General features: G+C 51.3%; 1 protein-coding gene across 6 annotated transcripts in view; it reads left to right on the forward strand.

Moving 5' to 3' along the window:
* The first annotated feature begins 6651 nt into the window (after nucleotides 1-6651).
* LOC119953650 (centrosomal protein of 170 kDa protein B-like) overlaps nucleotides 6652-13467 on the forward strand; it is a 94891-nt gene continuing 88075 nt past the window's right edge. For 3 of the 6 annotated variants that reach the window (XM_038778127.1, XM_038778164.1, XM_038778169.1), the window contains exons 1-2: nucleotides 7210-7287; nucleotides 8587-8730. In XM_038778127.1, the coding sequence (XP_038634055.1) occupies nucleotides 7261-7287; nucleotides 8587-8730 (171 nt within the window). In that variant the 5' untranslated portion in view covers nucleotides 7210-7260. Of the gene's footprint in view, nucleotides 6908-7207; nucleotides 7288-8586; nucleotides 8731-13467 lie in introns of those variants that run through there. The other 3 variants (XM_038778146.1, XM_038778155.1, XM_038778136.1) reach the window with 3 other exon arrangements.

Consider the following 13467-nt stretch of genomic DNA (forward strand, 5'->3'; position numbering starts at 1 on the left):
TCTCTCTCTCTTGGACCAGTGCCGCTCCCTTTGTAACGCACGGCTGGGTGGGAACTTCATTACATCATCACAAGGAAACTGGTTCCACAAAATGAGTAATTCTGAGCCGAGCAATTTTCAAACAGAAACAAGTGAATGCCAATATTTGAGGCTGGTAAGTGTATCCGTCTGTAACACCTAACATTGCACGAGGGGTTATGTATTCCCACACCCCCCTCCATTTCAGGGCATATATTGGTATTTCTTGCGCCTGGTTTGAGTTTACTTCATTTGCTTCAGGGGAGAGACATCCGCCTCTCTTAACCAATGCTTCCTGCCACCAGGCATACCATTGACTGCAGGATAGCACATGTGGAGCCAGCATCTATGCCCGGCCAAAAGTGTAATTTTCTGGCCACCAAAGTGGTAATGTGCACTTACATTTTGTGAAACCTTTCATTTGCAGAGTACAGTTTATTTTAAGATAACCAATGTGCTCAGTTCCATATTTTTGCATGGGAACTTCTCGGTGCTCCGGAGAGAACATTGCGGAACTCCAGGAGCAATATACTGCGGACGATGGCAATCTGAGTTACCCCCCCCCCCCCCCCCCCCCCGCCGCCGTACTGGATACACTCGGCAAGTCTGTCAGTATCTTTGGCGAGAAACAGAGTTCACGGGAAGAAGAGACACACTGGGACTCGAGTATTTGCAGCATTTTCTGTTTCCGTTGTGGAATTGGAAGTTCTTACACTGGCTTGAGGATTTCACACGGGTGGGGGAGAATAACCCCAATATTATGGCAAACTTGTGACCTGAGGCTATTTATTAAGGGTGGTTAAATGATTTCACATTTAGTTCGAATTGAAGTGTTGACCTACTTTATGCCTCGCAACACCTCGCCTCTGATATACTGCACACCCGATTAGGTCTTAACTGGGATCTCGCCAACTTTGTCCGTACGGTAACCTTACCAAGCTGTAAGAAAAAAACAGAAGCCACTCTGGCGATTAAAGCCCACATCAATCTAACAGAAGTTAATCCAAGTTCACTTTGGTCAGTAGTTGTACTTGGGCGTGAGTCGCAATGAGGCAAGACGAGCTTGGAGCACATGACGCAGAAAAACAGGTCGAGCTGGTAGTTTTTACTCGAATACATTCAATGGGTGATAGAATATGTGAAATACAACAGGAGTGTAGTATTTCTTCAGAGCAGAGAAAACATGATCAGTGTTCGGCGCATTCGTGTTCTTTGTCCTGATTCCCAAGAAGTGGCTCGCCCAATGGAGTTGTCTCAAACAAGACAGCTCCAATAAGCCTTTTTATTTGACCAGGCAGCAAACCAGACACTTAATCCTTTCAGGTGCTGCTGGGTCTGAGGCGTCTTTGAATGTTTGCAGGTTTCCACCGTGAACAAAGCTGCTTTGGTTTTAGTTTCCTAACTTTTAACGTTGTCCATCTGACCTCATTCGCTGTCTTGGAGATTCACCTGAGGAAGGAGCTGCGCTCCGAAAGGTAGTGATTCGAAACAAACCTGTTGGGCACAGTAAGAAGTCTTACAACACCAGGTTAAATGATGTGAAGATGCCGGCATTGTACTGGGGTGGGCACAGTAAAAAGTCTTACAACACCAGATTAAAATCCATTCACCAGAGGAAGGAGCAGTGCTCTGAAAGCTAGTGATTTGAAACAAACCTGTTGGACTTTAACCTGGTGTTGTAAGACTTCTTACGTGAGCAACAGGTTAAAGCCCAACAGGTTTGATTTGAATCACTAGCTTTCGGAGCTCAGCTCCTTCATCAGATGAATGCTCACCTGAAACCTGAAACTCAACAGTCATCCAAGGTTGGAACGGAACCTTGGTCCCTGGAGCTGAGGCAGCACTGCTAACCTGTTGGCACAGTGGTTAACACTGCTGCCTCACAGTGCCAGGGACCCGGGTTCAATTCCCACCTTGGGTGTCTGTCTTTGTGGAGTTTTTGCCCCATGTCTGCGTGGGTTTCCTCTAGGTGGATTGGATATTTCGGGTGAAGTTACAGGATGGGGGATAGGGCAGAGATAGGGTGGTCTTTCGAAGGGTCGGTGCAGACTCGATGGGCCAAATGGCCTCTTTCTATACTGTAGGGATTCTATGTGCCGCCCCAGGAATTCACACTGGATTTTATTTGAGCCTGGTGTTCTTGAAGTATAATTATGCGTACATGAACACAGTGGTTAGAGGACAAAGTCCAACAACGTCATATATCCTTTACTCACTACATTGGGCTGATCAATAAGGTGCTGTATGGGGAGAAGATCTTGCGTTGCTTCCCTACTCCTCTGCACCTTGCACAGCAGGAAATGTTCACAGTATCCAAACACCGTGTCGGCTGTTGGACCTAGCAGGACGGCTAGCTTCACCTCCCCCCACCCATCACCAGCATGTGAGTAGATGCGGGGCGGGCTACCCCCTCCCCCTCAGTGAATGCGGGGCGGGTTCCCAACTCCCCCTCAGTGAATGCGGGGCGGGTTACCAACTCCCCCTCAGTAAATGCGGGGCGGGTTCCCAACTCCCCCTCAGTAAATGCGGGGCAATCATCCTCCCCCTCCCTCTCAGTGAGTGCGGGGCGGGATTCACGCTCCCTCAGTGTGTGCGGGGCGGGATTCCCGCTCCCCCTCCCTCTCAGTGTGTGCAGGGCAGGATTCACGCTCCCTCAGTGTGTGCGGGGCGGGATTCCCGCTCCCCCTCTCCCTCCCTCTCAGTGTGTGTGGGGCGGGATTCCTGTTCCCCCTCCCTCTCAGTGAGTGCGAGGCGGGATTCACGCTCCCTCAGTGTGTGTGGGGCGGGATTCCCGTTCCCCCTCCCTCTCAGTGAGTGCGGGGCGGGATTCACGCTCCTTCAGTGTGTGCGGGGCGGGATTCCCGCTCCCTCTCAGTGAGTGTGGGGTGGGATTCACGCTCCTTCAGTGTGTGCGGGGCGGGATTCCCGCTCCCTCTCAGTGTGTGCGGGGTGGGATTCCCGCTCCACCTCAGTGTGTGCGGGGCAGGATTCCCGCTCTCCCTCAGTGTGTGCGGGGTGGGATTCCCGCTCCCCCTCCCTTTCAGTGTGTGCGGGGTGGGATTCCCGCTCCCCCTCCCTCTCAGTGTGTGCAGGGCGGGATTCCCGCTCCCCTTCCCTCTCAGTGTGTGCGGGGCCGGATTCCCGCTCCCCCTCCCTCTCTGTGTGTGCTGGGCGGGATTCCCGCTCCCCCTCCCTCTCAGTGTGTGCAGGGCCGGATTCCCGCTCCCTCTCTCTCTCAGTGTGAGCGGGGCGGGTTCCCCTCTCTCTCAGTGTGTGCAGGGCAGGATGCCCGCTCCCCCTCTCCCTCCCTCTCAGTGTGTGCGGGGCGGGATTCCCATTCCCCCTCCCTCTCAGTGTGTGCGGGGCGGGCTCCCCCTCCCTCTCAGTATGTCCGGTGTGGGCTCACCCTCAGTGAGTGCGGGGCGGGATTCACGCTCCCTCAGTGTGTGCGGGGCGGGATTCCCGCTCCCCCTCCCTCTCAGTGTGTGCGGGGCGGGCTCCCCCTCCCTCTCAGTGTGTCCGGGGTGGGCTCACCCTCAGTGGGTGCGGGGCGGGATTCACGATCCCTCAGTGTGTGCGGGGTGGGATTCACGCTCCCTCAGTGAGTGCGGGGCAGGCTCCCCCTCCCCCTCAGTGTGTGCGGGGCAGGATTCCCGCTCTCCCTCAGTGTGTACGGGGCGGCATTCCCGCTCCCTTTCCCTCTCAGTGTGTGCGGGGCAGGATTCCCGCTCCCCCTCAGTGTGTGCGGGGCGGGATTCCCGCTCCCCCTCCCTCTCAGTGTTTGTGGGGTGGGATTCCCGCTCCCCCTCCCTCTCAGTGAGTGCGGGGCTGGATTCCCGCTCCCTCTCAGTGAGAGCGAGGCGGGCTCCCCCTCCCTCTCAGTGTGTGCGGGGCGGGATTCACGCTCCCCCTCCCCCTCAGTGTGTGCAGGGCGGGATTCCCGCTCCCCCTCAGTGTGTGCGGGGCAGGATTCCCGCTCCCCCTCAGTGTGTGCGGGGCAGGATTCCCGCACACCCTCCCTCTCAGTGTGTGCGGGGCGGGCTCCCCCTCCCTCTCAGTGTGTCCGGGGTGGGCTCCCCCTCCGTGTGTGCGGGGCGGGATTCACGCTCCCTCAGTGAGTGCGGGGCAGGATTCCCGCTCCCCCTCCCTCTCAGTGTGTGAAGGGCAGGATTCCCGCTCCCCCTCAGTGTGTGCGGGGCAGGATTCCCGCTCTCCCTCAATGTGTGTGGGGCGGGATTCCCGCTCCCCCTCCCTCTCAGTGAGTGCGGGGCAGGATTCCTGCTCCCCCTCCCTCTCAGTGTGTGCGGGGCAGGATTCCTGTTCCCCCTCCCTCTCAGTGAGTGCGGGGCAGGCTCCCCCTCCCTCTCAGTGTGTGCGGGGCAGGATTCCCGCTCCCCTTCAGTGTGTGCGGGGCAGGATTCCCGCTCCCCCTCTCTCTCGGTGTGAGCGGGGCGGGATTCCCGCTCCCTCAGTGTGTGCGGTGCAGGATTCCCGCTCCCCCCCTCTCTCGGTGTGAGCGGTGCGGGATTCCCACTCTCTCAGTGAGTGCGGGGCGGGCTCCCCCTCCCTCACAGTGTGTGCGGGGCGGGATTCCCGCTCCCTCTCAGTGTGCGCGGGGCGGGATTCCTGCTCCCTCTCATTGTGTGCGGGGCGGGATTCCCGCTCCCTCTCAGTGTGTGCGGGGCGGGATTCCCGCTCCCCCTCAGTGTGTGCGGGGCAGACTCCCCCTCCCTCTCAGTGTGTGCGGGGTGGGATTCCCCTCCCTCTCAGTGTGTGCGGGGCAGACTCCCCCTCCCTCTCAGTGTGTGCGGGGCGGGATTCCCGCTCCCCCTCCCTCTCATTGTGTGCGGGGCGGGATTCCCGCTCCCCCTCCCTCTCAGTGTGTGCGGGGCGGGATTCCCGCTCCCTCTCAGTGTGTGCGGGGCGGGATTCCCGCTCCCTCTCAGTGTGTGCGGGGCGGGCTCCCCCTCCCTCTCAGTGTGTGCGGGGCGGGATTCCCGCTCCCCCTCCCTCTCAGTGTGTGCGGGGCGGGCTCCCCCTCCCCCTCCCTCTCAGTGTGTGCGGGGCGGGCTCCCCCTCCCCCTCAGTGTGTGCGGGGCGGGCTCCCCCTCCCTCTCAGTGTGTGCGGGGCGGGCTCCCCCTCCCCCTCCCTCTCAGTGTGTGCGGGGCGGGCTCCCCCTCCCCCTCAGTGTGTGCGGGGCGGGCTCATCCTCTCTCTCAGTGTGTGCGGGACGGGATTCCCGCTCTCTCTCAGTGTGTGCGGGGCGGGATTCCCGCTCCCTCTCAGTGTGTGCGGGGCGGGATTCCCGCTCCCTCTCAGTGTGTGCGGGGCGGGATTCCCGCTCCCTCTCAGTGTGTGCGGGGCAGGATTCCCGCTCCCTCTCAGTGTGTGCGGGATGGGCTCCCCCTCCCTCTCAGTGTGTGCGGGGCGGGCTCCCCCTCCCTCTCAGTGTGTGTGGGGCAGGATTCCCGCTCCCCTTCAGTGTGTGCGGGGCAGGATTCCCGCTCCCCCTCTCTCTCGGTGTGAGCGGGGCGGGATTCCCGCTCCCTCAGTGTGTGCGGTGCAGGATTCCCGCTCCCCCCCTCTCTCGGTGTGAGCGGTGCGGGATTCCCACTCTCTCAGTGAGTGCGGGGCGGGCTCCCCCTCCCTCACAGTGTGTGCGGGGCGGGATTCCCGCTCCCTCTCAGTGTGCGCGGGGCGGGATTCCTGCTCCCTCTCATTGTGTGCGGGGCGGGATTCCCGCTCCCTCTCAGTGTGTGCGGGGCGGGATTCCCGCTCCCCCTCAGTGTGTGCGGGGCAGACTCCCCCTCCCTCTCAGTGTGTGCGGGGCGGGATTCCCCTCCCTCTCAGTGTGTGCGGGGCAGACTCCCCCTCCCTCTCAGTGTGTGCGGGGCGGGATTCCCGCTCCCCCTCCCTCTCATTGTGTGCGGGGCGGGATTCCCGCTCCCCCTCCCTCTCAGTGTGTGCGGGGCGGGATTCCCGCTCCCTCTCAGTGTGTGCGGGGCGGGATTCCCGCTCCCTCTCAGTGTGTGCGGGGCGGGCTCCCCCTCCCTCTCAGTGTGTGCGGGGCGGGATTCCCGCTCCCCCTCCCTCTCAGTGTGTGCGGGGCGGGCTCCCCCTCCCCCTCAGTGTGTGCGGGGCGGGCTCCCCCTCCCTCTCAGTGTGTGCGGGGCGGGCTCCCCCTCCCCCTCCCTCTCAGTGTGTGCGGGGCGGGCTCCCCCTCCCCCTCAGTGTGTGCGGGGCGGGCTCATCCTCTCTCTCAGTGTGTGCGGGACGGGATTCCCGCTCTCTCTCAGTGTGTGCGGGGCGGGATTCCCGCTCCCTCTCAGTGTGTGCGGGGCGGGATTCCCGCTCCCTCTCAGTGTGTGCGGGGCGGGCTCATCCTCTCTCTCAGTGTGCGCGGGATGGGCTCCCCCTCCATCTCAGTGTGTGCGGGGCGGGCTCCCCCTCCCTCTCAGTGTGTGCGGGGCGGGCTCATCCTCTCTCTCAGTGTGTGCGGGATGGGCTCCCCCTCCCTCTCAGTGTGTGCGGGGCGGGCTCCCCCTCCCTCTCAGTGTGTGCGGGGCGGGCTCATCCTCTCTCTCAGTGTGTGCGGGATGGGCTCCCCCTCCCTCTCAGTGTGTGCGGGGCGGGCTCCCCCTCCCTCTCAGTGTGTGCGGGGCGGGCTCCCCCTCCCCCTCTGTGTGCGGCGCGGGCTTGGGGCGGGTCACCCACTCCCTCAGTGAATGCTAAGCGGGTGCGGTGCGGGCTGCGGGGACCAGGTGCAGGGCTGTGTGCGGGACAGGCTGACGTCAGGGTGCAGGGCTGGCAGCGGGGGCCGGCCCGGAGGATGTGGCAGTGCTGCGGGCGGAGGCGGGGAGCGACGCTGTGGTTCCTGTCGGTGTGAAGGTGAGAGACTGGGTTCGGCTGCTCGCAGGGAGCCCAGCCCAGCGTCTGGCCGGGCGGCAGCGGGGAGCGCCGGTAGCCCGGTCGGGGCCCGCTCAGTCGTTGTGGCAGCTCCGGCCTGTGCCGGTGGGGGCAAGCGGCCCCGCTCCCGGGGCCTGGGCTCCAGCAGCACCTGTCGGCCGGGCGGCCTGCACTGAACGCGCGGGGCTTGGCCTGGCTGCAGCGCTGTCTGTCTCTGTCAGGGTGATGGTGAATCCCGCTCCTTGTTATTATTGTCTGGGCGCTAAAGGCCATTTATTGCTCTCTTCGTGCATCGAATTATTTTAAGCTTTTAACGAAATGTGGCTGTGAAGAAAATGCTTTTAGATAACCTGAGATTGCAGGTATTGCTGCGGTTTGCCAAGAGGTTGTTCTTTTGTATTTTTGAAAGGGGCTCATCTGCCATTTAAAAAAAGACATTAATGAAACATTAATTCAGCAACATTCTCGCGAGGGTTATATTTACCGGAGGATTTTCATATTAACTCATACGCTTCATCCAGTGAGATAATCTCTCTTTTTAGTATTGATTCAAACATGACCAGGTACGGGGTGTTCACCCTGTGAAATTTCTGTCCACAAGTTTAATTTTCATCTGAATTTTTTTTCCCCACTATGAAACCAAATCCCAGCATCACATTCTCTTTGCAGCTTTGTGTAATTTATTGGCGAACTGCAGTCATCCATCTGCTGTGGCTGGTTTTATTTTAGTTTCATGTAGCAAATAATTGGAAAAAAAATCTGGGTGGGTGGGAACAGACGAGGACGACCTACTTTAATGCTCTGAATACAGTACTTGTGTGTCTGTGTGTAGTCGGTAGTTCAAGCACAACGGTACCAGTATCGTATGGACACTAGCTCCTTGCAGAAAATACTGAAAATTGCCCCACAAGACTCGCATGGAACATATATGTAATGTGAACATGTGACCGTGATTTCAAGACTAATCTCGCCTCAAAGCCTTGAACTCCAGAAAATAATGTTTTCTGTGTCGTCATTCCTAGACATCAAATATTAAACACCTGATTACAATTGTATAAATGATTCAATTAGAAATTGAATCTAATTTCTTAGATCTTACATCTAAGAACAATAGGGTGGCATGGTGACGCAGTGGTTAGCACTGCTGGTCCACGTCGCCAAGGACCCGCGTTCGATCCCGCGTTCGATTCCGGCCCCGGGTTCGATCCCGGCCCCGGGTCACTGTCTGTGTGGTGTTTGCACATTCTCCCTGTCTCTGCTTAGGTCTCATCCCCACAATCCAAAAAGATGTGCAGGGTAGGTCAATTGGCCATGCTAAATTACCCCTTAATTAGAAAAAAGTAATTGGATACTCTAGATTAAAAACAAAAATCTAAGAACAATACAATGGTTTCCTTTAGTAAGTTTGCAAAGACTGTTTTATAATTATTGAATGCTAATATTTTGACCAGCATGTTTAGTGCCGTGAGCAGTGTAAATAATAGAGAATCTTGAATGAAGCATTCACTGCAATTAGTTCCTGTTGTTAATCACTTCTGCATTTCACAAGGACAATAGTTTCCTCTTCCTCCCTTCGCCTCAATTGTTATTTCAAACCACGATCTCTAAGAAATATGGCAAATTACTGATATATTTTGTTGTCTTCTGCTCTTTTTGTTTAGAATGTTAAATTGTGGAAATTAGTGTCCAAGACAGCAAGAATGAGTGTGACCTCTTGGTTCCTAGTGAGCAGCTGTGGCTCTCGCCACCGACTCCCAAAAGAGATGATCTTTGTTGGGCGAGAAGACTGTGAACTAATGCTTCAGGTAAATCATTTTGGTCATCAGGTGGCTTATTGCATCAAACAAATCTGCAGAGAGAGCACAAATAAGCACATTGTGCATATGCACACATTTTATGCTCAATTTAGAAATGATGAACATCATGTGTGAAGCTGTTTTCTGCAATTACCCATTTTTTTGATTTTTCTGTGCCACACTTGCAGGAGCTGGATGGAGAACTGCTTGCATGTCTTCACCAAAACTGCAAAGAAGTGCACCTGTGCACTTCGCCTTCTCTCCTCCGTTTTTACTAAAGACTTAGACATCCTGCTGCACATAAATAATGATTGCAGCTTGCATTAAAGTTCTGCTTAATAAAATAACATTGTAGCAAAGATGGTTCTTTTCAACCTTTCAACCTAAGGTGAGAACATATGTTTCTAAATTAATTTGCATCTTTCAATACAACCAGAATGACGATGAAGGAATGGTTGCATACCATGTTAACAGAAATCATAGAACCTGTGCTGATTTGAAGTCAAAAGAGAAGAATGTTGTATCTTTGAGTCTTCATGATTGTTTATATTGGCAGAGATATCAAATAATAACAGGTTAATGGCAGCATACATTTTGTGTACTAGCGTGCGGCCTGTTATTTACGAAAAGTAAAAATGTCTGAGCTTGCTGTGCTGGTTTAATGGTTACCTGCCCTCTCGCTCACTGTGGTGAATTACTTTAAAATTAGCATTATAATTGAGTTTGTGTGTTTCCATGGTGATTAATTGTGTGACATGAGTGGGTTCTTTCTGTTCAGTTTCATATCAGTTGCTGGCATCAAGAAACCACATGTCATGTATACATGGATTATAAGGAGAGTAAAAATTTCAACTTGCTGGGGTATGTAGCATAGTGTACATGACATAAAATGCATTTATGTCAATTAAGACAATGAATATTTGGCTGATAGCTAGCAAGGCAGGATAAGTGCTGTTTTGTAAGAACTATATCAAGTGAAGTAGAATATTTGTGGCTTTAAGTCTGTAAAGGTGTATTGCTCAGAATTATTGTAACACACATGGAGGTATTGTGTGACCAGTATTTTCTTGGAGGCAGCTGAAACAACATTTTAAGTTGTTTTTCATCTAACAAAGCACACCAAGTTCAAAAGGTGCAGCCTGTCAGTTATGAGAGTCATTTTGAACATTTGATTTTAGATTTAACTTTCATCTTTGCGGGGCCGGCACAGTGGCAAGCACTGCTGCCTCACGGCGCTGAGGACCTGGGTTCGACCCAGGTGTTTTCGGGTCACTGTCCGTTTGGAGTTTGCACGCTCACCCCGTGGGTCTCATTCGCACCACCCAAAGATATACAGGGTAGGAAGATTGGCCACACTAAATTGCCCCTTTATTGGGGAAAAAAACTGGGAACACTAAATTTATTTTTTAAATTTAACTAAGAAAAAAAAACTCTTTCATCTCTACAGTCTAATGTAGCTTTAGACAAACACCTGATGTATCCATTCCACTTCAGATGAATCAAATGCATGCTTGCTGTTTTGCCATTTTTATATATAGAAAGAGCAATTGTTTCCATAGTTCAGAGAAACCTCCCGCCAATAGACAATTCGGAGTCACCTTTTTAAGCTAAAACTGACCTGAGGATCTACTTTGAACAAGTAGAAGCTAAACCTTCAAAGGTACATAAACTACCTGCCATGATCTACTCTATGGCAGAGTAAAATGATGTGGAACATTCGTTAGTGGTGTATGATGAGGAATTCAATTAAATCTGCTCAGAATGTGGATTGCTCTACTAAATTCTATGTCAGCCTCGCAAGAGGATCCTCCTCAGAACTATATTATTTCCCACACCAACCACCCCTTGTGATTTTGGTGACAGTGCTTTTTTATTCCTGTTGAGATGCTTCTGTTAGGAACTGGTTGAGAATTTTCAAACATGACTTTTCAGGCATCAAAGGGAAATATTAAATTTTAATCCCATTAGTTTGGGCTGAGAGGTCCCAGAAATAAATGCCTTTCTGATGTGCCTATGAGTTCTTAAGCCCATTCCATTGCTGTATTTTAATGGTAAATTAAAAATACATCCAAAATACTAAGTGATAATGTAAACATTCAAATATGTATATTATGCTTGAAGGGAAGACATCCAAGCCCTAGATGCTACCTCTCATTTTAATCTGCAAGTTCCTTGTTCCTCTACAAACAAGTGGTATTTGGGGCCTCACGGTAGCATGGTGGTTAGCATCAATGCTTCACAGCTCCAGGGTCCCAGGTTCGATTCCCGGCTGGGTCACTGTCTGTGTGGAGTCTGCACGTCCTCCCCGTGTGTGCGTGGGTTTCCTCCGGGTGCTCCGGTTTCCTCCCACAGTCCAAAGATGTGCGGGTTAGGTGGATTGGCCATGCTAAATTGCCCGTAGTGTAAGGTTAATGGGGGGTTTGTTGGGTTACGGGTATACGGGTTACGTGGGTTTAAGTAGGGTGATCATTGCTCGGCACAACATCGAGGGCCGAAGGGCCTGTTCTGTGCTGTACTGTTCTATTCTAATTCTATAAACATATATTTGAATGTTTCTTCCATTTTGGTTGAAAGTTTGAAAAAACAAGTACTTTAATATGTTCACAAATTGGATGCCTCGTAGTTCATTGTATGCTGGTTGTGTTTTGGTCATGAGAGACAATTAAATTCGCAAGATTACAGAAGTACCCTGAGACAATGATTTGTATAATTTGGCATCAATAAATTATTGCTCAGTAGAGTTGAATCCTAGGTGCAATTGATTGGAAGTGAGAAAGCTGTCCAGAAAATCCGGACCATATTTAAGTTGAATTCAGTTTAATTAAACATTTTGTTGCGTTGTTCAGCAATTATTTCAGTTGTATAATTTGTTTTGCTGTCTGTCTAAGATTTTATTTCCATTGTGAGGCTCACTGAGCACTACCATCGAAGTAGTAGAATAAATTGTTTCTTCTTTTGTGATGCTCGTTATTTGGACTCTCATTTGAGGAACAACCCAAATTCTTAACCCTTTTACATTGCAGAATTGTACCAAGAGAATCAAAAAATTATTTTTTAACAGTAGTTAATCTACCACTGCAGAGAAGTCTCAAATTCTCAGAAAAGCAGAAGTGACATATTTGTTAAGTCGGGTCTGCCATCCAGATTGCAGGGTTCTTCGTCCATGGAAGCCAACTGGTAATTCATGGTTTGACATCATGAGAAGTATAGTTCCTGTGTGATTGAGCCAAGTTTTAAACAATTTCTGGGAGTTGGTTGGATCACAATCTCTGCAGTAATTTCAGTAAGCTGTACTTGTTTATAATTGAAAGCAGGAATACCCATCTACACTCTGAGAAACCATCAATTTCCAACTCAACATACTTTAGCGGGTGCATGCGATGCTTTGTAGGGTTGGGTTTTTTGTTTGAATCCTAGCCAGATATGATAAACATGGTGATTCTATTGCCAATTCGGATTTTAACTATCAATAGGTATGATGCAACCTATTGTAGTCAATTGGTTTAACTTAAATTTCACCCCATTCCAGTAAAAAAAAAAGTGGGTTTTTTTGTATTTAGTATGCAGATGTTTTTCCCTAGAAAATGTTCTGGTTCATGATTTTGCACAGGTGTTGTTACTTCGAATGTTGCCCACAGAATATATTGTTAAACTTTATGTTCTATTCTCTCCCTCTCATTAAGTGCTAGTTATTTTTTTGATCGCCGCTCACTTGTACTTGGATAATTGCATCCATCGCTATTTAGAGCTATTAAAATTAACTGATTTATTTTTGGTCTTTGTCTCTTGAGTTGAATATTTGAAGCTCAAATAGTAAGTGCAGGTGATCTTATCACGGGATCACTTTGGGAGCAAATGCAGGGGTGACAAATGAATTTGTGACGCAATGCTGCATGTTTTAGTTGTTATATAGTTGTTTTAGTTTTCCTCACGATCAGGGTAGCAATGCTTCCAATCCCGTTCTGTAAGTCTAAGAAGTGCTCTTGTTTATAACAAAAATATTGAAAATATCAACAAAGAAAAGCTGCAACTTGAATTTCATTTTTAACTGAATGTTATGGTCGCTGTCGACTTGAAGCAAAAATTTAATTATGGATAGTACGGCAGGTAAAATATTAACAAGTAAAATATTTCTGTGCCATCACCAGTAGGTCTGGGGAATATCTGGAACTTGAAATTAGATCAGGATTTTAGGATAACAGTTTGTAAAAACTATTTTGAAGATGGTATGACTCCAAAATGTCAGCTGTGTGTTCTCTCTACAGAAATTATTTGAACCACATTTTCAGCTTAATTTCTGTATATCCTTTCGAGTGTCTCAGAAAATAGATGTGGTGTAAATGATATTTCCCTAATTTTCTCACTTGCATCCTGTTTTTCTCTCTCTCTCTCTCTCTCTGTCACCCTGCAATTCTCCATTCTCCTTATCTTGCTTTCTCACTCTCCCCTCTGCCTCCCTCCACTTTTTTTTCTCTCCGCTCTTTTGCATTTATCTCTTTTCTGCACCCTTTGTCACCCTGGTTCTTACTCTCTTGTCCCCAACCATACTCTAACTTCCTCTTCACCCCCCAACTCCTCCCCAACCATAGTCTTATCTTCCTCTTCTCTCCCCCCCCCCCCCCCCCCCCCCCCCCAAACTCCTCCTTTGCACTCTCTTCTTCTTAGTGAGAGGAATACATTTGAGTGAGGTGTTTAAAAGAGATTGGAAGGTGCCAGAGGGGTACAGTGGGTGGAAAAAAGAGGGAG

This window comes from Scyliorhinus canicula, chromosome 2 (genome assembly GCF_902713615.1).
Source record: "Scyliorhinus canicula chromosome 2, sScyCan1.1, whole genome shotgun sequence".
NCBI classification, from domain to species: Eukaryota; Metazoa; Chordata; class Chondrichthyes; order Carcharhiniformes; family Scyliorhinidae; genus Scyliorhinus; species Scyliorhinus canicula.